The following is a 23,874-nucleotide window of genomic DNA, read 5'->3' on the forward strand; positions in this document are numbered from 1 at the left end:
TGCAGTGACTAAGGTATGAGGTTTGTGGGAGGAGACTTGAGAGGAGGAGGAGGAAGAAGAGAGGTCAGCAGAGAAAGAAGGGAAATCTGTGCCTATCTGACTGTGGAGGTGAAATCCTCTTGTGCGGATGTACTTATTTTAGGTTACCTTTAATAATCTACAACACCACACCACATCATGTGCAAGGAAATTGGTAGTCACAATTATTAACTCAGCAAGAAAGGAGCCCAGCACATTTCTTCAGTCATGCTAGATGGGGACATGGGTGAGGAAGCAAACCAGTGCTTGGCTGTGAGCACAGAATGGAGACAGGCACGCATGTTGCAGGATGCATCTTTATTCACTGGGGACAATCATCAGCATCTCCAAGAGTCTCCCTGGATTTAGGTTGGGACCAGGCTCCCATTAAATCCTGGGGCTACCCAGGGAGAGCTCTGGCTTGGGAACTCTTCCTCAGGCTGGGCAGCTTCTCAGCTAATCGCCCTTTAAGATTTTTTTAATCCAGGGCACATATGGGGAGACACGAGTGAAGATTGCAGGTGGCTTTGCATTTCCACGTCCGTAAGACACAATACCATGGGCCACCCCAGCACACAGAAGGGGGCCCCCAGAGTCCCCCTGTGGGTTAGAGAAAGCAGATCATGAGCAGATTGTTGCCCCTCCACCCCTGCTACTCTCCCCTCTCCCTGGTTCAATGAGATCCCAGCTAGTTCCAAGGTACCCAAAGTTGGGGCTGCAGTCCTGGCCCCCCATGGGGTCATCAGTTTGGGGTTTAAAGCCTGTGTTCTTTCTCTGGCCTGGGCCCACTGCTCCGGATCCTGACCCCTCCACCCTCTTCCTTTCTCTTCTGGAGCCCTGTGTGGCAGACTGGATAGGAAGGTAAGAGGTAGGACTTGGATAAAGGAAAAGGGGTCCTAAAAGGAGGATTCCTATTGCTAGAGGACTAGGAAGCCACAAACACAGACACCACTTGTGTCTGGTCCTCCTCCCAAGGATGCTGTCTCTGTATGTGGGAAGGACATGCAGGTGTGTGGTCACCTTGAATGTTGATCTCTTCTTCCTGGGGTTGCCCACACAGATTTGCAAGTTGTGATCGTAAAGCTGAAAGTGGTCACAGGCCTTTCCATTCATGATTCTCAGCTTCACCTCTCTCAGAACATCTGACCCTGGCTTCATCACTCCTGTTTTCCCCCAGCCAGCTGTCCGGCACACTCTCCCAGGTTGAATAAGGGCAGATCGGGTGGGCAGGGGGACTGTCGCCACAGCATGGGTCAGCTTGGCTCTCCTTTGCAGCTGTGAGGGGAGGGAGAAGAGCTGAATTGCCAAGCCCCTGGAAGATGGGTGGTGCGGCAGAGGCTCCCTGAGGCAGGGCCAAGAGTTTCTACCCAGTGTGGCTGTGTTGATCTGGAGTGGGAGGGTGGGACCTGAGCAAATGAGAAGGGCGCAGGCATGAGAAGACTGGAGGCAGGGGGAGTTGAGAAGGGCAAGAAAGGTAATGGTACCTTCAGTAACATGATGTCATTGAGATTGGTAAAGGAGTTATAATTCGGGTGAACAATTTGTTCTGCAACTTTCCGCCTCTGCCATGTGGATTCTTCCTGTGTCAAGTTATGAACACCAAGAGTGACAGTAATTTTCCTGTTGAGAGGGAAGACAGAGGCAGTAAAAGTGCCTGTCTCCTTACAAGTGCCTATTCTGAGAAAACTGACACCAGGCCCTCCTCTTTCCCTGTGCAGAGCCACTGGAGGGACTCAGGTCTTTTCAGGAGGGTGGGGCTCTGGCAGACACACTTGCACCCTGAGTGCAAGCTCTCCTTGCACGGCAATGAGAAGGGCAGTGCTGGCTTGCCTTGACCTGGCTTCCCTGTACAAATCCCTGGCCTTTGGAGATGGAGATGACCAATGAAATGGTCCAGGTCCACCCAATAAACATTGCTGACCTGCCAGCAATGAAGAGGGCAGGGAAATCTCTCTTCAGACTACTTCAAAGTTGTCTTTAACTCTGGTTCCTCCACTTCCTCATATGAAGAAAGAACAAGCCAAAACCTCTTACCTTCCTTCACAATGAGCAGCTGTCATTACAAACTTTTGACTTATGAGAAACCCACCACAGTTGGCAGCAGAACCACTGTCAGTGATGATTTCCAGATGGGCCATGTAGGGCCGGGAGTGTGGCTTGGACTCCATACCACCGATAATCTCCTCTGGAACGAGAGCCCCAGGTCCCCAATCACAACCTTTCAGCATAGCGTCGGATGAGGAAGATGGACTGATGCTGAGGGCGTACACCTGAGCCTGGTCCTCATCTCTTGAAAGGATAGGGCTCAGCCCCTCCACGCACCTTTTCTTTTGCCTTTCCCCACCCCAGTTCACCCTGTGACTTGCCATCTTACTTTTCAGAACAAAATGCCCAGTCTTATTTCTGAGTTGTCATTTCCATTTAGACATTTCTTCATGTCCTCACCCTGACCTCCTTAATACAAGGGCAAGGCCAGAGAAGGGCCTTGGATTGTGGGTATCTTGAGGAAAGCAGGCGAATGGGAATCAGTTTTCTAATTCTTTCTCTACCCAAGACTTCTTGTCTTTGGGAAACTGCCAGTGATGGAAAGAAAGAGTTTGACTCTTCCAGGTTGAGATTTCCCTGGAAAACTTGCAAAGAGATCCTGCAGTTTTGATTTAGGGTCTTCCCTGACCCAGGCCAATACTTCTGGGGTGGGAGTTGAAGACCCAGAGAACAGGGAGGTCCAGCAAGACTCACCAGCTCCAGCTTCGGGAGCAAAGAGAACCACCACCAAGAGGATCAGGGCCTGCATTTTCCCAGTGATGCTGCCCATGGTAAGATTACTGTGTCACCGCTCCTAGGTCCCTGCTTTTATAGTCACAGAAGTAGAAGAAATGGGAGGGCTGGAAACCACAGAGCCTGCCTCATCAAGTTTTGTGTGTCACTCTGGCTTGCTTGCCTTCCTTATCAGACATTCTCATGACTCCTATCTGCTGTGCTGTAGTTGAGGCTGTGGTCAGATCCCAGGAGTGCTGGTTCCCAGGATCGGACACGCACCTTCCCCATCCAAAGCAGCTCTCCTGTAGCAGATCTGAACACAAATCAAGAACAGGGTTCTGCAAACTGTTTCTCTAAATGGCCAAATATTATTTCTAACTTTGAGGATCGTACTGCCTTTGTGGCCACTATTCACCTCTGCTGTGGTAGCACAAAAGCAGCCACAGGCATTATGTGAACAAATGAGTGTGACTGTGTTTAAATAAATCTTTGCTTACAAAAAGAGGTGGCAGGCTGATCTGGCCTGCAGGTCATAGTTGTGTTGACAAAGGTGGAATATCAGTCCAACTTTGTGTCCAAATAGTGAGTAGAATAATAGAATGTGGCAGTGAGAGTAGAAGGAAGAGAATTTCTTGAATACAATGTGCTTGGCACTGAAAGAATTTACCTGCGAGCTCTCACTTAATCTTGGTGGTGAGCCTTTTGGATAAGTAGTATTATACATATTATGAGCACTTAGTGGAAGCTCAGAATATTATACAGCAGTGGTAAGATCCAAAGTATAATGGTCAGTTTCTTAAACCCATAATTTTCCCATTCTATTCCACTTTGTTTACTGTAGTGAGGATTAAACCCAAGGCCTCACACGTGCTAGACAAGTGCTCTACCACTGAGCTACAACCCAGCCCTTAAAAAAAATTTTTTTTTTGAATACTGAGACAGTGTCTTGATAATTTGCTCAGGCTGGTCTCAAACTTGGGGTCCTCCTGCCTCAGCCTCCTGAGTACCTAGGACTGCAGGTGTGCATCACTTCACCCTGCTCCTTGCTGGATTCTTCAGGGAAGACTAATGAATGGGGGTAGGAGGGAGGCAATTAGCTTGACCTTAATGGTTCCATCCATGTTGGAATTTTCCATGATTGTACACCTTCCTCAGTGATTACAGGATGTCGTGAACATTCCCTCTCCAGAAGTTCCTGGTAATGTCCAGAAGTTCAACAATTCATGTTGAATTTAAACTGAATGCCAGATGATGAGAGAGTGTATTTCCAGTGATAGGGACTAGATAAATTGTTTCTTTTACACCATAGCTGGGGTAGTTCTAGTTCTCTTTTATTTAACTTTACTCAAAAGTCTTTGTTTCTGATCTTTGTTGTAGTTTACAAACCTTTTCTTCTAGCGCTCTCCTTCATGCCTGAGGATCTCCCTTTCTCTTAGATTGTGCTGGAGCTAGCAAGTGCCAGTGAATGAGGTTGCCAGGGAAGTGAAAGGTGGGAGAAGTGGTTCCCTTTGTCCCCTTTCCCTGTCACTTCCTCTGAGGTGAGCTGGAGTGAGCTGATGGGGAGAGCTCCTTGTTTTGCTTTCTTACTTCTGCAGCAGGCTCACTGCAGACCTGTGACAGTTGGCCTTGTGTTGTCCCCTGCTCTGCCTCACCTCTTTCCACCAGTCCCTCCATTCATGGAGAACTCATTCTAGGTAGTCCTCAGTCATCTCTTCCTCACAGCTTTGGGTGAAGTCCCTTGCATCTGAGATGCTTCTCTTATAAATCTTGTGATGGTGGCTATCCCTCTATCAGCTCCCAGCCTTGTACAGGCCAGCAATGGACAGTTCTCTGTTCCTAGAATCGATCTAATGCAACCTTCTCACATCTAGTGGACTGTGGGGAAGCTTGAGTGGCACCAAGCGTCCTTTTCATATGTCTACAAGAAACACGGGATTTGTTTTTGCTGCCAGTAGGGAGTCAGCCAGCTCCTGAGTCAGTGTTGGAGTCAGAGAACCCGGACTTAGTGCCTCTTATGCTCTCCTCTTCTATGATTTCAGTTAGGGTGAGTAGATTCCTCCCAACCGAGGAGTCTACTCTGGACTCTGTCATTAGCCTTCCAGCATCTGAAACCAGTGACATCCCAGATAATAATGATCTTCATTATAGTCAGTCATTCCTGAATTTATTTATGTCTTAACACAACCATTCAGAAAAAAAAAATTTCCCTTTCCTAAGTTGCCATGCATGATTGCTATAGTTCTGATCATTTTGTTGGTCTATTGGTGCTGCCATAGTGAAAGCATCTAGGCACCAAGATCTCTTGCAGAGTTTGTAAGGGGAATGGTAAAAGAAGAGAACTGGATTTCCCAAAACAAATACCTCTGAATAAAGGGGCAAAGATCACATTGCAACAGCTTGGGAAAGGATTCATCTTTTTCTTACAGAAGCTTTATTCAGGCCATGCACTTGGGAGCTAGTTGGATTGAGTACATGGTTAGAAGCCCTTACCTATTAACACCCCCACTAGCTCTGTGACTTTGGGCCAAATTTCTTCATCACTCTTAGTTCCTCTCTTTCCCATCTGTTAAATGGGTTTAACAATAGTGAGAATTAAATACAAGATTTTTTTGGGGGGAGGAGATAAAGGATCAGGTATCAAAAATACCCTGTTAGTTATTATTATTATTATTATTATTATTATTATTTTTACCATTATTAACCCCCAAATTCATTAACCTCTTCCAAAAGTTTGTGAACTGAATTGGCTTCTTTTGATTTGCATTAGAACTCTAAGGGGCCAAGAGAAATAAAATACATCTCCTAGTACTTGTCCTGATCCAGTTACAATATATGACTGATTCTGGGACCCTCTACTCTGTTTCCAGCCCCTGTTCTGTAGAGCAGTTTTTCCTATGCCCTGGGTTTCCCCAGCCCCATGACAATGACATATTGTTCTCTGAGTCATGCTTGGGAAGTTGAAGGCTGGGGTAATTAGTTGTATCCTGTTTGTTTTGGATAAGTGTGTACCACTATTTTCGTGTCTTCAAGTTACTCAACTTCCCTTTGTTCTGTGGCCTCTTACATGTGGTCTGGATTCCTTGATAATCATATGACACAAATTGGCATTATCTCCCCCAGTTTCAACCCTCTATTGCTTTTCCTTTGTTTGTCATATGAAAATTTTCAACAACAATGTTTATGTTTACTTAGCTATCAAAATTCTCCATTTCTCCCAGACTCTTGGTTTCTGGATAAAATGCCACTCACTCATGCAGTGTATCAGTCAAAACTACCTGGATGGAAATTCAATTAGATGCCTGTCTCAGGAGATCTCCTGTGTCACAGGATCTCCTGTGTCAAAGGAGATCACAATCTGTAAACCCCTGTTTGTAGCACAAATAGCATCATGCTGCAATGGAGAGACATAATACGTTGGGGGATGGTAAGATAAACTCATGGTCCATTCTAGTAAGGTGGTAACAGCTTCATTTGAATTGAGGTCTGAAGAATAGTTAGATTCCATCATTGATCAAATTAAGAGATATCATTCCCCTCACCATTATACAACAGTGGAACTGGCTGACTAGAAGGAGCTACCTTCCTGGATGGGGACGTGATGGAAAGGGCTGGGGTGCAGGGCTTTGTGACTCTGCATTTTATGTGACTGTCCTCAGCAGGGTTTTGGGCTGTTGATCTCCTCAGAACTGGATTTACTCCTTCTCTGGGTGATTTTTCTTTTCTTTCTCCCCCGCCCCAACTGAGACTTAGAGACAAGTTTTACATTCTTTACCTGTTATCAGCAGTCTTGGTTCTAATAAGAGAATAAAATTTGCCAAATCATATGGATATGAATATACCTTTTCCTTTTGTTAAAAAACTAACCTGGAAATACTTAAATTAATTACAGAAACACATGAGCTTGAGTGTAAACTTCTGTGTACACAGAGACACATACTAGAGAAGGTATTCTTTTTTTTTTTTTTTTTTTTTTTTTTTGCAGTACTGGGGATCGAACCCAGGGCCTCGTGCTCGCAAGGCAAGCACTCTACCGACTGAGCTATCTCCCCAGCCCCCCAAGAAGGTATTTTTAAAGCAACAATTCAATCACTCAGTATTCTTGGTCTCATTGCTCAGAGGCAAACAATTGTTTCTAATTTTTTTGGCATGTTTGTCAAAAGTCAGTTGAGTTCCAGTTGCTTCACATTCTTTCTTTTAAATTTAAACACTGTCTTAGGTATAAGTAGAATTATCGTAGGTATTAATTTGTCCCTGATCACTGATGATGTTGAAACATCTTCTCTTGTGCTTATCAGTCATTTCTATACCTTCTTTTGTGAAATGTCTGTTAAAATTTTTGGTCCATTATAAAAAAGTCTTGTTTATTGGATTTAATTTAGATGCAGTAATATTTTACACTTTTTAGGCACTTTTTGTAGGTTTTGATGAATGGATATAGTAATATAAAATTGGTAGAGGCAACTCTTCCACTGGATGTGCAAATATCAACACAAGCACATAAGAAACATGAAAGAGCAAGGTAACATGGCCCATCCAAAGAACTCAGTAATTCTCTAGCAACAGACCCCAAAGAAAGGAAATCTATGAAATGCCTGAAAAGAAATCCAAAGTAATGATCTTAAAGTAACTCAGTGAGATGTGAAATAATACAGATAGACATTCAGTGAAATTACAAAAATGATACGTGATTCAAATGAGAATTTCTACAAAAAGAGATAAAAAAACAAAATGGAAAATTTGGAAATAAAGGATTCAATGAATGAAGCAAAACATGCTAATAACAGACTAGATCTGAGGGAGAAGAGAATGTAATGGAAAACAGTGTTCAATAGAGTAGGTGCCAGTGAAACATTTGTTTCATGGATAGATTCCAAGTCAGTCATGATTTATGAAGGCCCAGGAGCCCCCTTCATCACCTTTTCTGGTTTGGGAGCAGACTGTGATGTTCTCCTCTCCACTCTTCACCTCACCTCTGAGGTTGCTGCAACTGTGGTACCTAGTTCCCAGAATACCCTCAGTAAATGGGGTAGTCTGAAAGCCACTGAAGTGGCTAAGTGGACAAGTTTCGAGGTTGGCACTGAGTCCACACCAAGACTGTGGCTTGTGCTGGGCTGGAGAAGAAAGGTTGAACTGGCCCTGTTCATGTGGGAGGTGTGTGAACAGGTCTGTGAACATAGCCTGTCTGTCACATTCTCACAGGCTCTGCTCTGGGGAGAGGAGTGGCACATATGGCCTGGTTTACCCTGATCACTGTGATAAGCTGGTGGGAGCTGACAGACAGATCCTAGTTGGGACAGTGGCTCAGAGTGGAGACTGTTGGATCCGTGGCCAGAGGGAGGCCATGGAGGAGACTGGGGGGTGGGTGGGTGGGAATGGGCCTCCTGGAACCAGTCAACTCCTTGACACTGGAGAGGGATCTCAGGTGCTTTTCTCCTCTTCCTGTGGCTGGCCTGGATTCAGGAAAGAGTAAAAGACATCTTTGAGATTCCCTGGAAATGAGCTCCATTGCTTCTCAGGGGAGAAAGCCCCTTTCCCGTTGGTCAGAGACTGTTTCTGACATAAACAGATGCTGACAGGACTGGGTCAATGCACAGGGTTTGAGTCCTTGGGTTTGTGGGAAGTGTTTGGAAGGTGGAAACTAGGAGGAGAAGAAGGTGGAGAAGGATGTGGTGCACAGAAGGTGTTGAAGAATATATTCAAGGAAGAAAGAGAAATCAGCTCCTCTTTACCAAGAGATAGTCTTTATTAAGAGTTAAATAGTTGTCCCCCCAAAAGGGTGGACACTATCCCAGATGACAGGGCCTATCATCTAGCTATGTCTGAAGAGTTCACTACTATCAGGCCATCAAGCTTGAGATCCTGGTAAAGACCTGAGGAAGTTTCCTAGTAGTATATTGATAGCTGACAATGCCCTGGATTACACTGTCACACACAAAGGGTCCCTGGAGTCTCCCTGTGGACAGAAAAGGGAGAAGTCTTAGCATAGGCCCCTCTGGTTTACCTGCTTTGAGGTTCGTTTTCTGTGTATTCTCTTTCCTCACTAATGGCCTATGGTTTCAGAAGGGAAAGGGAAAGTGGTCACCATTTGCCTCAGTCCTGAATGGCAGGGAGGTGGGTAGGTGCTGGGATCCACCTGACTGAGAGTCTCTGCCTAGCTGCATTCTCTTCCCAGCTCAACCCAGACCAGATCAGCCTTGTGTCCTCAGCATTACTCTGTCCCTTTTTAAAAAGTTCAAAGGTGGCTGAACTTTTACTACCTTATACTACCAGTATCTTTCTTGTCCTTAGGGTTCTCCACACATAGCTAGATGGACTTATAGTACCTGCATTTCTGTTCCTTCTGTATTATCCAGGTCCACCTCTTGGTGTGTCAGGATTTTTGCCATCAGCCAGTTTCCCCCAGTCTGCCACATTGCACACCTGCCCAGGTCTCACCCAGTCCTGGCTCTTCTTCAGAGCAATATTCTTCACAACTGTGTTAAGTTGAGCTTTGTATTTTAACTGGTCAGAGAGAAGAGGGATGACAATTGAGGTCCCATCCTCTCAGGAAGGCTCAGACCAGGGATGAGGTTTTCTGTCCCTCCATTGTCTGAAAGGCCTCTCAACCTCCTTATATTGCACTGGGACTAGCAGATCACCTACTTAGAGGAGAGGAGAGGTCTGAGACTCTGCACAAGCCGAATGATCCCCAGAGACCTGTGCAGGTAGACCAGAAGTCAGCAAGATGTTACCTTTAGGATCATGATGTCATTGATCACTGTTTTATTATTATATTCCTTGTGAGGGATGGCTTCTAGAACAGAAATGACCTGTGGGTGTTTTCCTTTTTCTTAATGTTGTTAGCACCCCAGGTGACATTTATTTTGCTGTAAAAATCAATACGGCTAGTCATACAAGCCACAGTTCAGTCTCTGAAAGGCAGATTGAGGTCTCAGCTTAAGGCAGAGGAATAGCTGAGTCAAATTGTTAGGAGGGATGGGCAAAAATGTGCCCCACCTTAGTCCAAATGTGGACTGTGTTGCTCTTCTTTGCAGTGAGCTAAGGCTGGGTTTTCGACAGCCTCCCTGCTGCTCAGCCCGTTCTCTCACACTCTCCAATCTTGTATCCTATGCTCATTTTGGACCAGCTTGGGAAATCTCAGGTGGTTCCTCATAAGTCCTTGGTCCTATATGCTAAGGGACTTTTACAAGCTATGGTAACTTGGTTAATCCCAGGATGACAAAGACCCAGGTGCTTCTCACCTTTCGTAACAGTGAACTGGTGTCATCACAAAGTTGCTTGTACCAGTAAACCATCACAGTTATTTCCTGACCAGTTTGCTATCATAGAATCTTAAAAATCCCATGGAGGGCCAGGAGTGGAGTTTCACCTCTCTGTTCCATTTGATTTCCCCTGAAGGAGAAAATTTGTCCTGGATGTCAGTGTTCATAGAAACCAGAGGGCAAGCCCAGTAGCTGTAAGACAGGATGGTCATGCTGCAATAGTCTGTGAACTTGGACATGGTTTGGGAAGAAAGCCCTTTGACAGACTGCCACACGCTGAGAAGGGGTCTTGGTTTCTGTGGTAGCATAGTGGGCTTGAAGCCTGACCCAATTCTTTCCCTAGTTATCAATTTCTTCTTGTAGAGATGAGAGAACTCAATTCTTTTTTCTGAATTAAATAAACTTCATAAACAAGTTAAAGGAAAAGGATCTGAATGCAGTAGATACTGTCCAGAAGAGCTGGAATATACTCTCTGACCAAAGGTGGTTGCTTCTCTGTCCAGTGCTTCTCAGACACCTTGTGAACTGTATACTTCCAGCATTGGGCTTCCTTTCTCTCTCTCTCTCTCTCTCTCTCTCTCTCTCTCTCTCTCTCTCTCTCTCTCTCTCTTTCTCCCTCTCCCTCCCTCCCTCTCCTTCCTTCTTTCCTTCCTTCCTTCCTTCCTTCCTTCCTTCCTTCCTTCCTTCCTTTCTTTCTTTCTTTCTTTCTTTCTTTCTTTCTTTCTTTCTTTCTTTCTTTCTTTCTTTCTTTCTTTCTTTCTTTTCTCTCTCTCTCTCTCTTTCTCTCTCTCTCTCTCTCTCTCTCTCTCTCTCTCTCTCTCTCTCTCTCTCTCTCTCTTTCTTACCAGGGATTGAGTTCAGGGGCACGCAACCACAGAGTCACATCTCCAGCCCAATTTTGTCTTTTATTTAGAGACAGGATCTCACTGAGTTGCTTAACACCTCTCTATTGCTGAGTCTGGCTTTGAACTCATGATCTTCATGCCTCAGCCTCCCGAGTCTCTGGGATTACAGGAGTGAGTAAACACACCGACTGGACTGCTTTCTAAGAACTGAATGTGATGTAATCTTGGGACAGAAGACTCTGGCTTCACCCTGTGCCCACACCTGAGTCAGGTACATAATAAATACCCTACAAAAGCTTGTCTGATGCACAATGAATACTCTTCAAATGTGCTGTGTCCAGCAGGTGGGGAAGAGATCTGCTAATGGAATCTGAACACAGCATAGGCTCATCTTCCTAAGGTGCTGAGCCCTCAGGGTAAAGAGGGAAGAGTACAAAGGATAGGGGAGCAGAGTGAGATGGAGAAAGGCTGAGGTGGGAGAGTCCTTTGGGAGCTGTTCTTCATTGCTGTGGAGCAGCACTGAGGCCAAACTGCAGGCTCAGTTACCCTCTGGGTAACTGCCCTTGGGGAGCTTAGTGGCTCACTGAATGGGGACAAGGTCCGAGTGACATCTAGGATTGGAATTTTAATTCCAAATGACAATTCCAATTTTAATACAGATGATGAAAACTGGCCATTCTTGTATTTGGCGAATGGAAGTTTGTAGCCCTAATTTTCAGTGATTCCCCTCCACCAGTGTCAGTGCCTTTCCAATAAATCACTTTCAAGGTGATAGAGGTATGACCCACCAGGTGTCTTTGAAAGTAGTTTTCTAGAATTTCTGCATCACTGTCTAGTGATAAAGCTGGGATTCAGCAAACTTCGAGGCATGGAGTGAGTTGAGGATGACTCTTAGCACTAGCCTGATGAGGACTGTGGAGCACCCCCAGCTTCTGGGGTGGGGATGGTCACTTACCTCCTTCAGTGCCACAGGGCAGGATAGTCACCAAGAAGAGCAGGAGTGGTAGCATCTTCCCCAAAAGTCTGATCAGGGCTAAAGAGGCACCTTCTTCCTCCCAACCTTTTAATTCCTGTGGTGATGAAGTGAGGGCCAGGCTCAGACCACCAATTTCCTTCTGACTGTTAGTGATTTTCAAGATATGAACTTTCACTGTACCTCTTCCCTTCCCACAGAAAGGGGTGTGGCAGTGCGTTGCAGGAACCATGGTTTGGGGCAGCTGCTGGTGAGCATGACCATATTCACTGGAGGAAAACTGTAATCTCAGAAGAGTGGAAGAGACTACAGAAGGGATGTGACATTAAGCAGAATGTGAGGTCCTCTTCCTCTGGGTCAGATCGTCCAGGAGCTGCAATATGGACCCACTGCATCTTGAATTTGTGGTTAGGTAATTGTCTATTTCCTAAAACAGCATTTTTCCATCTAAACCTATCCTTTGTAGAGATTAATTTTTTCTAGAGCTCAAGAATTTCTTTTTAAATTCACAAGTGCCAAGCACTGGTCTCCCCGAAGTCACGTTAGCCAAGAACTCAGTCATTCATCAATTTCTTGATAGTTTTGAGCAACTGCAAATTACTAAGGAGGAGGTGAGGTGTAGAGACTAAGGGTGGAGTGGTAAGGGGATGTTGAGACAGTACTAGGAGTTACGGAGAGGACAGAAGAGGAGAGCCTTAATGGAGGGATTTGACAGACAACTGGGCTTGAGTTCATTGTGTGATCCTGAACATTGATAAAGCCAATGCTGTTATCAACTACTTGATATTTCAAAAGTCTAAAATGCCTCAGTGTCAAGGTAGTTGGGGGATGTAAGTAGAGACCACAAGAGGAGAAAAGAAGCTCTGTCACTCATTCTGAGTTTCTTGTCTCCTCTGCCCAGGTAATCTGGTCCCCCAGTGAAGGCTGTACATAGCATAATTTGATCAATTTCATTCCACATTTCCTTTCACTTCTCCCTTCCCTTGACCCACTTGCTCTACTATATTGATCTTTCTTTATTATTATTATTTTAAGTAGTGCACTACAATCATAATACACGTGGAATTCATTGTGATATATTTGTGCATGGATACAGCATATTTTGGTAGATTTTATTCCCCAGTACTTCCCCATGCCCTCCCTTTTCTTTCCCTCCCCATTCCCTTTGTCTACTCTACTGGTATCCCTTCTATTTTTGTGAGATTTCCCCCTTTATTAATTTCTTTTTTTTCTCTCTCTCTCTAGCTTCCACATATGAGAGAAAACATTTGATCCTTGACTTTCTGAGTCTGGCTTATGTCACTTGGCATGATGTTCTTCAGTTCCCTCCATTTACCAGAGATGACACACACAGCAAACATTTAAAACAGATGGGCAGCTCTGGTTACATGGTGTGTGGTGGGTATCTTGATTCCTTTCTTCTCTCCTAGGCAGTTGCATGATTTGAATGCCATGGAATGTAATGGAACCTGATGGGAAACAGCTGGTCTACTAGAGCAATCCTGAAGACCTAATGGGGATGGGAAGAACTGGAGATCTGGAAACCAAGTCCTGGAAGTCAAACAACCTGCTGTTGCTAAGAAGTAGAATCCCAAGTATTGCATTGATCAGAGGATTTTTAGCATGATAACACTAGGAATTAGTATATATAAGTTTGGTAATAATAGAGCTTCAAGTCAATGGGAATAAGAAGTTTGACTATCATTCATTTTACTGAATTATATTTACTGTCCCTTTACTTATGAAGAACACTTGAGATCCTAGAGTGGAAGATCTTCTTATTTACATTCATATATCAGCCATAGCCCTGAGCCTCACATGAAGGGTCCTAAATTCTTCACATGAATAAGAGGGAGGAAGGTTCCAGTTTAGCATATTCTAATTCCTCCTCAGCTTTCTCTCTCTCTCTCCTCTTTACTTTGCTCCTACCTTTTATTATCTAAAAGAAAATCACTTAGTGTGTGTGTGTGTGTGTGTGTGTGTGTGTGTGTGAGAGAGAGAGAGAGAGAGAGAGAGAGAGAGAGAGAGAGAGAGAGAGGGAGAGAGAGAGAGAGGGAGAGAGAGAAGAGGGAAGGAGTGTGAGAGTGTGAGATATTTCAGTGTCCTGGACTTTCATCCCCAGTCCAGGTCTATGTCTCCAATTCTACCCCAGTTCTTGAGGACCCAGAAACAAGGTCCATAGGCTGAATTAGGATCTCCTATGAACCAGGAAAAACAGTCTGTACACTGTGGGTAAGAGCTTTTCCCAGATGGCCCTAGGGCCTTCTTGTCTTGGGGACATTTGGGGACATTGCTTGTGAACTTATCTTTGTTACTGTAGGTTACTGTAGGTCTCTCCACAAGCCCGGACAGGAGCACCAGTGTACTTCTAGTTGCTTTTCCTGGAGCAAGTCCAAGAAGATGCCCTGAGACAGGGATCCCAGGCAGCAGCACTGCATATGGCCATCTTTACCTCCTCTAGTCCTTGGGCAAGATGAGGGGGCTGTACATCTGTGAGGAGTGTGGTCTTCACTTCAGGTGCCCAATCAGAGCAAGTGATTCTTAGAGACTTAGATCCTGCCCTTCTGTGGCTTCCTACAGCTAGGGACTGAGCTATACTTTACTTATCTTCCGAGGGCAGTCCTAGGTCTCTGAGTGACCTGGAATTCAAGACAGGCATTTCCATCTTCCTGCTCTCTACTTCTTGTGAGGGTCCTGGGCTTAGTGTCCCCTGAAAATGACTATGCTCAGAACATAGGAGACCACCTTTAGTTATTTCCATTTTCTAAATGTTAGACTGTTTCTAAAGTAGTGATCCATCCTAAAGGTGCTGCTCAGAATAGCATTCTCCAAAAAGGTTTGGCAGAATGCTGTACATTATAGCACTGGGCCATAATGTAGCTGTGGGCCCCTGTTGAAACAGTGCTGAGAGAAGAGAATGACATGTTTCCTAATGACTCTGGGAGGCATGCTATCTAAATTTGACTCCAAACCCCCTTCATTTGACTGACTGCATGAACTATTGAGAGTCTTATTGTCTTTTTTGACAGAGAAGTTTCCCTGAACTCTTGAGGTCATCTCTGAGCTTTCCCCTGGGCTCTACTCCCTGCCCACAGTCTTCAGGTCACCTGTTCTCAGGCAATCACTTTCCCTTGGTCTTCTCCTTTCACTCTCTCTTCTTGAGCTTTCAGAAAGGAGTGGTAGGAATTTGGAGAGTTACACTAGTAGAGGGATTCATGAGGACACCCAGGAAACTCTGACTCTCCCCTCTAAAGGAGATATGCAGATGGTGGGAAGCCCCAGGGAGGCCACTGCCAGTTCAGAGGCAGGATGTGATGGAACACCTAGGGGCATCCTTTTCAGATGTGTGAGAGCAGTCTGCATGACCACATGGCACAGATGTTGGAAAAAAGAGAGTGTGAGGAGCTAAAACTCCTGAATGGAGGAGTTGTGGCCTGGTGATAGAGACCAGGCAACCCTGTTTCTGTGGAGTGCTCACTGAATGACTGTGAGGGTCAGTCTCCTTTCTCAGACTTATATCTTAAAGGAGAAGGATATTATTGTACATTACTTTGTTTCCATGCTTTTTCTTTTTAACAGAGGCATATTTTTCCTCCAGGTAAAATTGAACACGTGCCACATATTTAAAACCTATGGGCAGCTGGGACTCCATATGTTGGGGTGTGGTCTAATTTCTTTCCTCTCCTCCTTTTCTGGACATAATATGATTTGACCCATGGAACATGACCTTGAACAAATGTCCATGAATTCCTACCATTCATATTTTCTATTGTCATATGAAATAATACCAGTATTGTGTGATAAAAATAGAAGTTGTGGTGTTTACGTTAGAACTGGATATTCTTACTTTCTATTGATTTTTCACCCCAATCTTGCTCACAGGAGACTCTGAGAACAAAACCCAAGGATTTGTGAAGTACAGACTGAGGTCACCCCAGCACCAGGTTGTTAGGCATTTGTCACACTTACCATTGTATCTTCAGGGTCCAACATTGCTCAAGAAGTTGTCTGATACTACAATTCTTTGTTATTTGATGGATGGAGGAGTGGGACCTTCCATGCCATTCTCACACAAAGGGCAGCTGAGAGGCCCACATGGTCAGCATGGTTGGTGTGGCCCAGAAGGGAGGCCACCAGCTGTGAGAAGAGGTGGGCTCTTCAACAGATGGTGCTGGGAAAACTGGAAATCCATATGCGGCAAAGTGAAATTCAACCCCTATCTCTCACCCTGCTCAAAACTCAACTCAAAATGAATCAAGGACCTAGGAATTAGACTAGAGACCCTGCACCAAAGAGAAGAAAAAGTAGTCCCAAATCTTCATCATGCTGGCTTAGGACCAGACTTCCTTAACAAGACTCCTAAGTGCAAGAGACAAAATCAAGAATTAATAAATGGGATGAATTCACACTAAAAAGCTTTCTCTCAGCAAAGGAAACTATCAGCAATCTGAAGAGAGAGCCTACAGAGTGGGAGAAAATCTTTACCACATGCACTTCAGATAGAGTACTAATCTCCAGAATTCATAAAAAAACTCAAAAAACTTAACACCAAAAATACAAATAACCCAATCAGTAAATGGGCTAAGGAACTGAGCAGACACTTCATAGAAGAAGATATACAATTGATCAACACATATATGAAAAAATGTTCAACATCTCTAGTAGTTAGAGAAATGCAAATCAAAACTACCCTAAGATTTCATCTCATCCCAATTAGAATGTCTGTTATCAAGAACACAAGCAATAACAGGTGTTGGCAAGGTTGTGGGGAAAAAGGTACACTCATACATTGCTGGTAGGTTTGTAAATTTGTGCAGCCACTCTGGAAAGCAGTATGGAGATTCCTCAGAAAACTTTGAATGGAACCACTGTTTGACCTGGTTATCCCACTTGTTCATTTATACCCAAATGACTTAAAATCAGCATACTACATACAGTGACGCAGACACATCAATGTTCATAGCAGCCTAATTCACAATAGCTAGATTGTGGAACCAACCTAGATGTCCTTCAATAGATGAATAGATAAAGAAACTGTGGTATATATACACAATGGAATATTACTCTCATAAAGAAGAATACAGTTATGGCATTTGCAGGTAGATGGACGGAGTTGGAGAATATCATGCTAAGTGAAATAAGTTAATCCCAAAAAGCCAAAGGCCAAATGTTTCCTCTGATAAGTGGATGCTGATACATAATGAGATGGAGAAGGGATAAGGGAAGAATGGAGGAATATTGGATTGTGGAGAGGGAAATGAAGGGTGGGGAGGGGGCGGGGGAAGGAAAGATGGTGGAATGAGACAAACATCATTACCCTATATACATGATATATATATATGATTACATGAATGGTGTGACTCTACATCGTGTACACCCAGAGAAATGAAAAGTTGTACTCCATTTGTGTACAATGAATCAAAATACATTCTGTCATGTACAACTAAATAGAACAAAAAATAAAAAAATACAAAAAAATGAAGGAGTGGACTGAAATATGGTGAGGCCAATGAGTGAGTAAGCAGTGGGAGTGTTCTGAACATGGACAGATGTGCAGGACCCAGCCCAGCCTCCACACAGAGGAACTCTGCCAGTCATCATGAGAATGCAGATGGCTGTGGAAAACTGCATAGGGAGGTTTGAATGAGGCCTGGTGTGGCAAGTGTATCTAGGTTTCTCAGGTGACCCTCAGCCTAGCCCGTGGCACTTGTTCACATGGGTTCGGTTACGAGGAGAGCCACACGGATCACCTGGGCTTTCCAGGTGCATTTCCCGTCAGAGGAAGATTCCTTTGGAGCCCAGACTTACCCATGTCAGAGGGTCAGGACCCTGGTGAGGCAGTGAGAGGAAAGTCCTGCGCGTGTGTGTGTGTGTGTGTATGCATGCTCACACGGGCTGGGCTGCTGGAGCATATGGAAAAGCAAGGAGAACCAAGGTGTAGTCAGAGCTGGCTCATGTCAGAAGGTATCAAGTGCCTTTGGAAGTCTGTGGAATCCTTCCTGGCAGGGCAGCCAGAGACAAAGAGCTGACTGAAAGATCTGAAACAAGATGCATCTGCCCTCAGGACAGGACTCAGGACTGAGTCTGAGCCTGGGCAATGCTTTGGGGCTCTAAGTAAATGTCAGAGAGGGAAGGGCTGAATGGGGGAACTCTTGCACTACTCTCATCTCCTCCCCACTGACAAGCGTTCTTCCCATTTGCCAATGCAACCACGTAAAGCTGAGCCTGTCATCCCCTAGAGCATGCAAGTAACAGGTGATTCCTACGGGCAGTTTGAAAATATGGAGAATGACGGTGAATTGTTAAAGATTGTTAAAGGTGATTAGAATTTGGTTAATAGATGGTTTCTATTGAATATTAGACAAGAGACTTTTTGATAAGAGTTACACATAAAATAATGACAAAATTCACAAAATTGACAAAAGATCTGATTGGTGATAAGTTGATTTAAGATTATAGAAACTGCAGCAATTTAGATGGTAAATGTCATTCTGCAAGGAGTAATTAACTTTTTTCTTTGTAAAGGAAAGACATTTGTTTTGGCTCACATTTCTGGTGCAAGGTCTCGGGCCTTATCTGTTAGTGGCTTCCTTGTGGGCAGAGACTCAAGGTGGTACAGAGTATCACGGGGAAAGAGACAGGGAATACTTGTGTGTGTCTCTCTCTCTTTTCTTATAAAGCCACCAGAATCCAATAAGAGGGCTCTACCCTAATGACCTTATCTGATCCCAATCACCTACCAAAGGGCCCACCTCTAAACACCATAGTCGTATTGTTTTCACCCTCTTAAAAAACCCCACAACAGACATTAAATTTTAACCCATGAAACCTTGAAGTGGGGTGCCCAAACCAATTTCAAACTATAGCAGTCAGAAACCTGGGTCTCAAGGAGGCTTTCCCGCTGTTGGTCTGGTATCCTGTGGGAGGCTGTAACTGAGGCAATGAGAAACTAGTATTTTTTTTTCACATCAGTCATCTTGACAAAATAAAAACTTATGAAAATTAAATGAATTGGTTTTATTGAGTCACAAAGATATATTCTTTTTTAAAAATTTAAAAAATTTGTTCTAATTGGATATACATGACAGTAGAATGCATTTATGCAACAGATGAATGGATAAAGAAAATGTGGTATATATATATATAAGACGAAATATTACTTAACTTTAAAAAAGAATGAAAGTATGGCATTTGCTGGTAAATGGATGGAATCAGAGAATATCATGTTAAGTGAAATAAGCCAATCCCAAAAAATCAAAGGCCGGATGTTTTCTCTGGTGCTAATTCACAAGAGGTGGGGCACTAGGAAAGAATAGAGTTACTTTATATTAGGTAGAGGGGAGTGAAGGGAGGGGAAGGGGTATGGGGGTAGGAAGGATAGTAATTAACATTTTGATGTACCTAAAAAACCTTCACAACTGTTTCTGTGCAGTTACTTTAAGATACTTAAAGCCTGATTTTAAATTATGTGAGTTCAGTAATCTACTTAAATATAATATCAATGTAGATAGTCATGTGATAATCTTTAGGGTGAACAAATTGTTATTTTAGTAAACATTTTGTGTAGTTTGCATTACCTCAGAGTATCAAATATGAGAAGCAAACTTAATCACAGTGATAAAGAAAATGTTAGTTTATAGTACAGTAGGGTTGGTGTGGTGTGAGGTTTTAGGTCAAGAGCTAGGGCTATTGATGGACACTTGGCTTACCTCCCTTTTTTTTGGGCTATTTTGAAATGTGCACCTACAATCATGGGGATTTGTTTAAACATGCAAATCTTTTTATTTTTTCTTCTTGTACATGCATAGTTTAAATTTTTTTTTTTGCATTTAGATTTCTGATTCATTTGAGACTTATTTTGGAGCATAGTATGAGTAAAGGACCCATTTTTTTCTGTCCCCCACCCCAAATAGCTATCTAGTTGTATCCATTTATTAAAAGTTATTTCCCCCAGTGATTTGAGATGTTGCCTTCATCATATATTAAATTGGGCCTTTAATGGAATTTTGGTTCTGCTCCTTTGATCTGCCTCTTTGTGCACATTAATGGCACCCAGTTTTAATCAAGGAATGCTTCAATACGGAATAGTGGGATTCTCCCACAGAATGGAGAGTCTCACCCTAGGGAGAGATATGTTTTTCCAGTGCTTCCCAAGTTGGTGGGGAAAGTGAGATAAAGGAGAGAGGACATGTATGGATTAAAGGAGGGAAGAAGTTCATCCTGAGAGTCAGGGTATGTGGTTGATTTGTTCTGGGTAAGACTCATTTTCCTAGAAGAGCTCCACTGAATTCTGGTACACTCTATTGTGTATGTGCATTCAATATACTGAATGTTTGTGTTCCTACAAAATTTACATGTTGAAACCTAATTCCCAATGTCATGGTATCTGGAGTGTGGGTGGGGCATGAGAGGTGATTCCATCATGAGGGCAGAGCCCTAGTGAATAGGATGAGTGCCCTTATAAAAGAGACCCCGCAGAACTTCCTTGCCCTTCCCACCACAGGAGGACACAACGAGAGGATGACGGTGGAACCAGGAAGCAGCCCTCACCAGACCTGAACCTGCTGGCTCCTTGGTCACAGACCTTCCAGCTTCCAGCATTGTGCGAATAAATGTCTGCTTTTATAAGCTACCTGGTAGGTGGTATTTTGTTGTAGCCATTCAAACAGACTAAGACAACACTAAATGATGTTTAGTAGCAAATATTTACACTGTAGACGGACATTTATTAGAGCTCTGGCAATCCCTTGGAGCTGGCCTATGCCCCAAAGAAAAAAGAGTGAGTCATAGAGGGGTTTCAGTCTGATCCTCCCATTTGAAGCGCCTCATTGTTCTCTGTACCCAGGGTAGGTAGCTCAAGATCCGGGTGAAGACTGCAGGAGGGGTCCCATTGTTAGCTCCATAGGAGACAATGCCCTGGGCCACGTTGTTACATACCAGAGGGCCACCGGAGTCTCCCTGTGGGCACAGAGGGGAAAGAACACTAAGCTGGGCCACCCTGCTCCTGCTGCCCCAAAGCTGTAGCTCTCCGAGAAGGCAGGGTGGGGCTCCTTTAGTTGCTAGTGTGTGTGAGATGGGGCTTTGGGGGACAGGAGTTGAGATTCTGGACCCTCAGCTTCTGGGCTTTAGCACCATCTGAGGCTGCTCTTCCAGCTCAATTTGAGTCTAGGGACCTTTTCCTTCCCAGGGAAATGCTGCCCATGTAGTGCTGTGGGTCTTCCACCCTCATCTCTGGGGACTGGATTGATGAGGGAAAAAATCCCCACCGGACCTTGGTCTGACCCCAGGCTGAGGCTGTGGGGAAGGAGTCTGTTCTAGGAAATGTTAGCAGTGGTCCATGCCCTTACCCTGAAGGCATTCTTCCTCTCTCGAGGGACCCCCACACAAATCTGGGTCTGGCCGGTGTAGAAAGCAAAGCGTCTGCTGCACACCTGGTCCCTCTGCACTCTCAGCTGCACCTCCTGGAGTCTGTTTGGTAACCTGTTCAGGCTGACCAGGCCCCAGCCGGTCACTGTGCACAAGGTCCCAGGACTCACCCCATTCCCGGCTTGAGGCAGGGCCACAGGCCTCACCGCTGCATTCTGCCTGATTCTGCTGCTCAGCTGCCAGAGAGAGTATGGGCATTCCTTCTCAGCTGGACCCTTATAAAGCTTAGGGACTGCTGGGACAGTACTTGCCTCATCCCTGCCCCACTCCCACCAGCCCTGCTCTGGTCTCCTCTCCCATGGTCCCAGAACACAGTGAAGTCACTACATTGGAAGATTGCTGGCTAGGGCCGGGTCCCCAGGGCCAGGCAAACAGTACCTGCAGTAACATGATGTCATTCTGGATGTTCCATGGATTGTAGTCAGGGTGGCGGATGGCTCTGAGCACAGAGATGTGTTGCTGGGTCCTTTCCTGTCTCTGGATGTTGTGAGCTCCCAGAGTGACATTTATAAGACTGTGAAGGGAAGGTTGGCCTAGAGGTAAGTATGAGCAGCAGGAGCTTGGGTCCAGCAGCTCTGCAGTGCAGATGGGCAGCCCAGGGCAGGGCAAGGCTGCAGCTGGAGAGAGTGGAGGCGATGGGAGGGGCTGGAGCCCTGCCCTCTGTTTCTCAGGGGCCCTGAACTGGGGATGGCAGGGGACCATGACCTTAAGGTTTGCTCTTCCAGGTTAAACTGAGAAATAACTTGAGTTCACATTTTGAGCCCCAGTATGTGTTTTCCATCTCCTCCTATTGTTCTTTGTGGTCATTTTTACACTGGCCTGTTACCTCTACTGCTCCGCTCCCCAGTCCTACCTGGTCTCTCTTTTACCTTTCATTACTACAGTGTTGCTTTCAGATGGTTCCTCCAGGGAGGTCTTCTGCCCGCTCCCTGCTGCCCTCACCTGAGCTCCTCACCTTCCCCAGCAATGAGCTGCTGTCATCACAAAGTCTTCTCGCACGAGGAACCCCCCGCAAGTGTGCCGACCTTCTGAGCCCTGGACCCGAAGATATGCCATGTAGGGGTAGGAATGGGGTCTGGCCTCCCGGCCTCCAATGATCTTCCCTGGAAGGAAGGGTTCAACACTTACCTCTGGGCTTGAGCCCCTGTAGTGTGGTTCCCAGGTTAGTGGCTTTAGAAAGACAGGAAGATGGGGAGGGCAGTAGAGATGATGCAGGACAGGGAGCAGCTGTGGTGAGGATGGATCTGAGGCACTAGGCGTTGGGAGAGAGCTTCAAGGCTCTGCAGGAATCACTGCTGACTTGAAGGGAGACCCACTTCCCTTCAGAACTCCGTTCGTTCCTCCACCCACCAAGGGGAGAACAAGGCTCACTCTAGGCAGGGCCAGCTTTAGCCTCAGTATGGAGGAAACCTGCTGTCGTGAGTATGAGAGCTCCTTGAAGTTCCCTGGCACTTCCTTCCTTATGGAGCTTCCCATATCCCTCTGAGCCCACTCATGGGCAGCATGAGACTGGTGTTGGAGTACCTACGCAGGAGCTGCTGGGACTGCCGTTGCGCATCCTTATCCTGGGCTTTGACACTTGGGTTACAGGATGAATTTACATGACCTTATTTATATAGCACTTACTACGTGCCAGGCACAATTCTAAGACTTCTATATACCTTTACCGATTTAACTTGCATGGCAACTCTATGAGCTTGGTCTAAATATTATTTCCATTTTATAGATGAGGAAACTGAGGAAATGTGGATTCAAATACCTTGTTCAATGATACAGAATTAGGATGTGCTGAGGCAGTCTGGCTGGCTCCAGAGTCTGGGATGGGATCAGGTCTCTCAGGTTGGGTTGGGTCACTCACCTGCTTCAGCCCCAGGCGGGAGGAGAAAGGCCAACAGAAGCAGGAGTGGCTGCATCTTGTTTGAAGGCTGCCCAGTCAGTTGGTGTGAGTGCCTCCTCCTGTCAGGCTTTTAGCCTTCAGGAGAGGAAGGAAAGGGAGGAGGGGGCTTGAGAATTCACAGCCCCGTTTTCCTGGTGGTGTGGTAGGTTTCGTCATCCAGGGCTGCCCAGGAGGTTTGCCCGCAACTGACAGGGAGCCAGGCGAAGGGAGAAAAATCCAAGCCAACGTCCTGATGTCTCACATGGCTGCTGAGTCAGTGCTGATAGCAGAAATGGGGACCCAGGGCAACAAGGAGGGGTCTTTGAGCAGTGTGTCCCAGAAGCCTCAATCCATTGAAGACCTCAGTATCCCCTGTAAGGCAAGGACGCTGGCAGCTGCCTGCTTCCTCCATTTTCTATCCCTCTGGGATTCCAGATTCAGTCCTTTGGAATTTCAGTTTTTCCGAATGAATGCAAATTCCCCAGTTTGCTTATTCAGATATAAGGTGAATAAAAGATATTGGGGTATGGTGAGGAATGGGTGAGAACACCCAGGAAAGGTCAAAAGGGGCAGAAGAGGAAAGGTGAAGCCTGCCTGTCTTCCCCTGTGCCCCCTTGAGATCCCTGTTGCTTCCACTTGAGTGGACCTCGTCAAGGTCCCTGAGTTGGTGGAGGGTACAGCTGGAGAAAGAAAAGGTGAGAACAAGGCTTTGAC

At 45.2% G+C, this 23,874-nt stretch overlaps 2 protein-coding genes across 4 annotated transcripts; both read right to left on the reverse strand.

Moving 5' to 3' along the window:
* Positions 1-329: 329 nt before the first annotated feature.
* Positions 330-11,921, reverse strand: LOC124977311 (mast cell protease 4-like). Of its 2 annotated transcripts, none has more exons than XM_047540769.1 (5): positions 11,841-11,921; positions 2,053-2,203; positions 1,503-1,638; positions 1,039-1,293; positions 330-618 (listed from the first exon to the last, which is right to left on the reverse strand). In XM_047540769.1, the coding sequence occupies exons 1-5, from the start codon at positions 11,893-11,895 to the stop codon at positions 475-477; spliced, it is 741 nt and encodes a 246-aa protein (XP_047396725.1). In that variant the 5' UTR covers positions 11,896-11,921; the 3' UTR covers positions 330-474. The 2 variants fall into 2 exon arrangements, with proteins under 2 accessions (XP_047396725.1, XP_047396724.1); XM_047540768.1 differs by lacking the exon at positions 11,841-11,921 and adding an exon at positions 2,758-2,866.
* Positions 11,922-20,544: 8,623 nt separating this feature from the next.
* On the reverse strand, positions 20,545-23,206 carry LOC124977216 (cathepsin G-like). 2 transcript variants are annotated; one of them, XM_047540627.1, is made up of 5 exons: positions 23,143-23,206; positions 22,240-22,387; positions 21,663-21,798; positions 21,395-21,460; positions 20,545-20,816 (listed from the first exon to the last, which is right to left on the reverse strand). In XM_047540627.1, exons 1-5 carry the CDS (start codon positions 23,195-23,197, stop codon positions 20,643-20,645), a joined length of 579 nt encoding a protein of 192 aa, XP_047396583.1. In that variant the 5' UTR covers positions 23,198-23,206; the 3' UTR covers positions 20,545-20,642. The 2 variants fall into 2 exon arrangements, with proteins under 2 accessions (XP_047396583.1, XP_047396582.1); XM_047540626.1 differs by having other exon boundaries at positions 21,206-21,460.
* Between the last annotated feature and the right edge of the window lie 668 nt (positions 23,207-23,874).

This window comes from Sciurus carolinensis, chromosome 2 (assembly GCF_902686445.1).
Source record: "Sciurus carolinensis chromosome 2, mSciCar1.2, whole genome shotgun sequence".
In the NCBI taxonomy this organism is placed as follows: Eukaryota; Metazoa; Chordata; class Mammalia; order Rodentia; family Sciuridae; genus Sciurus; species Sciurus carolinensis.

Coding starts and splice junctions, on each gene's coding strand:
- LOC124977216 (XM_047540626.1), bottom strand. CDS start 23,197: ATGCAGCCACTCCTGCTTCTGTTGGCCTTTCTCCTCCCGCCTGGGGCT. Junction 22,388..23,142: donor CCCGCCTGGGGCTGAAGCAG/GTGAGTGACCCA, acceptor CCTTCCTTCCAG/GGAAGATCATTGGAGGCCGG. Junction 21,461..21,662: donor ATGACATCATGTTACTGCAG/GTACTGTTTGCC, acceptor TCTCTCTGGCAG/CTGAGCAGCAGAATCAGGCA.
- LOC124977311 (XM_047540768.1), bottom strand. CDS start 2,833: ATGGGCAGCATCACTGGGAAAATGCAGGCCCTGATCCTCTTGGTGGTG. Junction 2,204..2,757: donor TGCTCCCGAAGCTGGAGCTG/GTGAGTCTTGCT, acceptor CTCTCGTTCCAG/AGGAGATTATCGGTGGTATG. Junction 1,639..2,052: donor GCTGCTCATTGTGAAGGAAG/GTAAGAGGTTTT, acceptor CCCTCTCAACAG/GAAAATTACTGTCACTCTTG.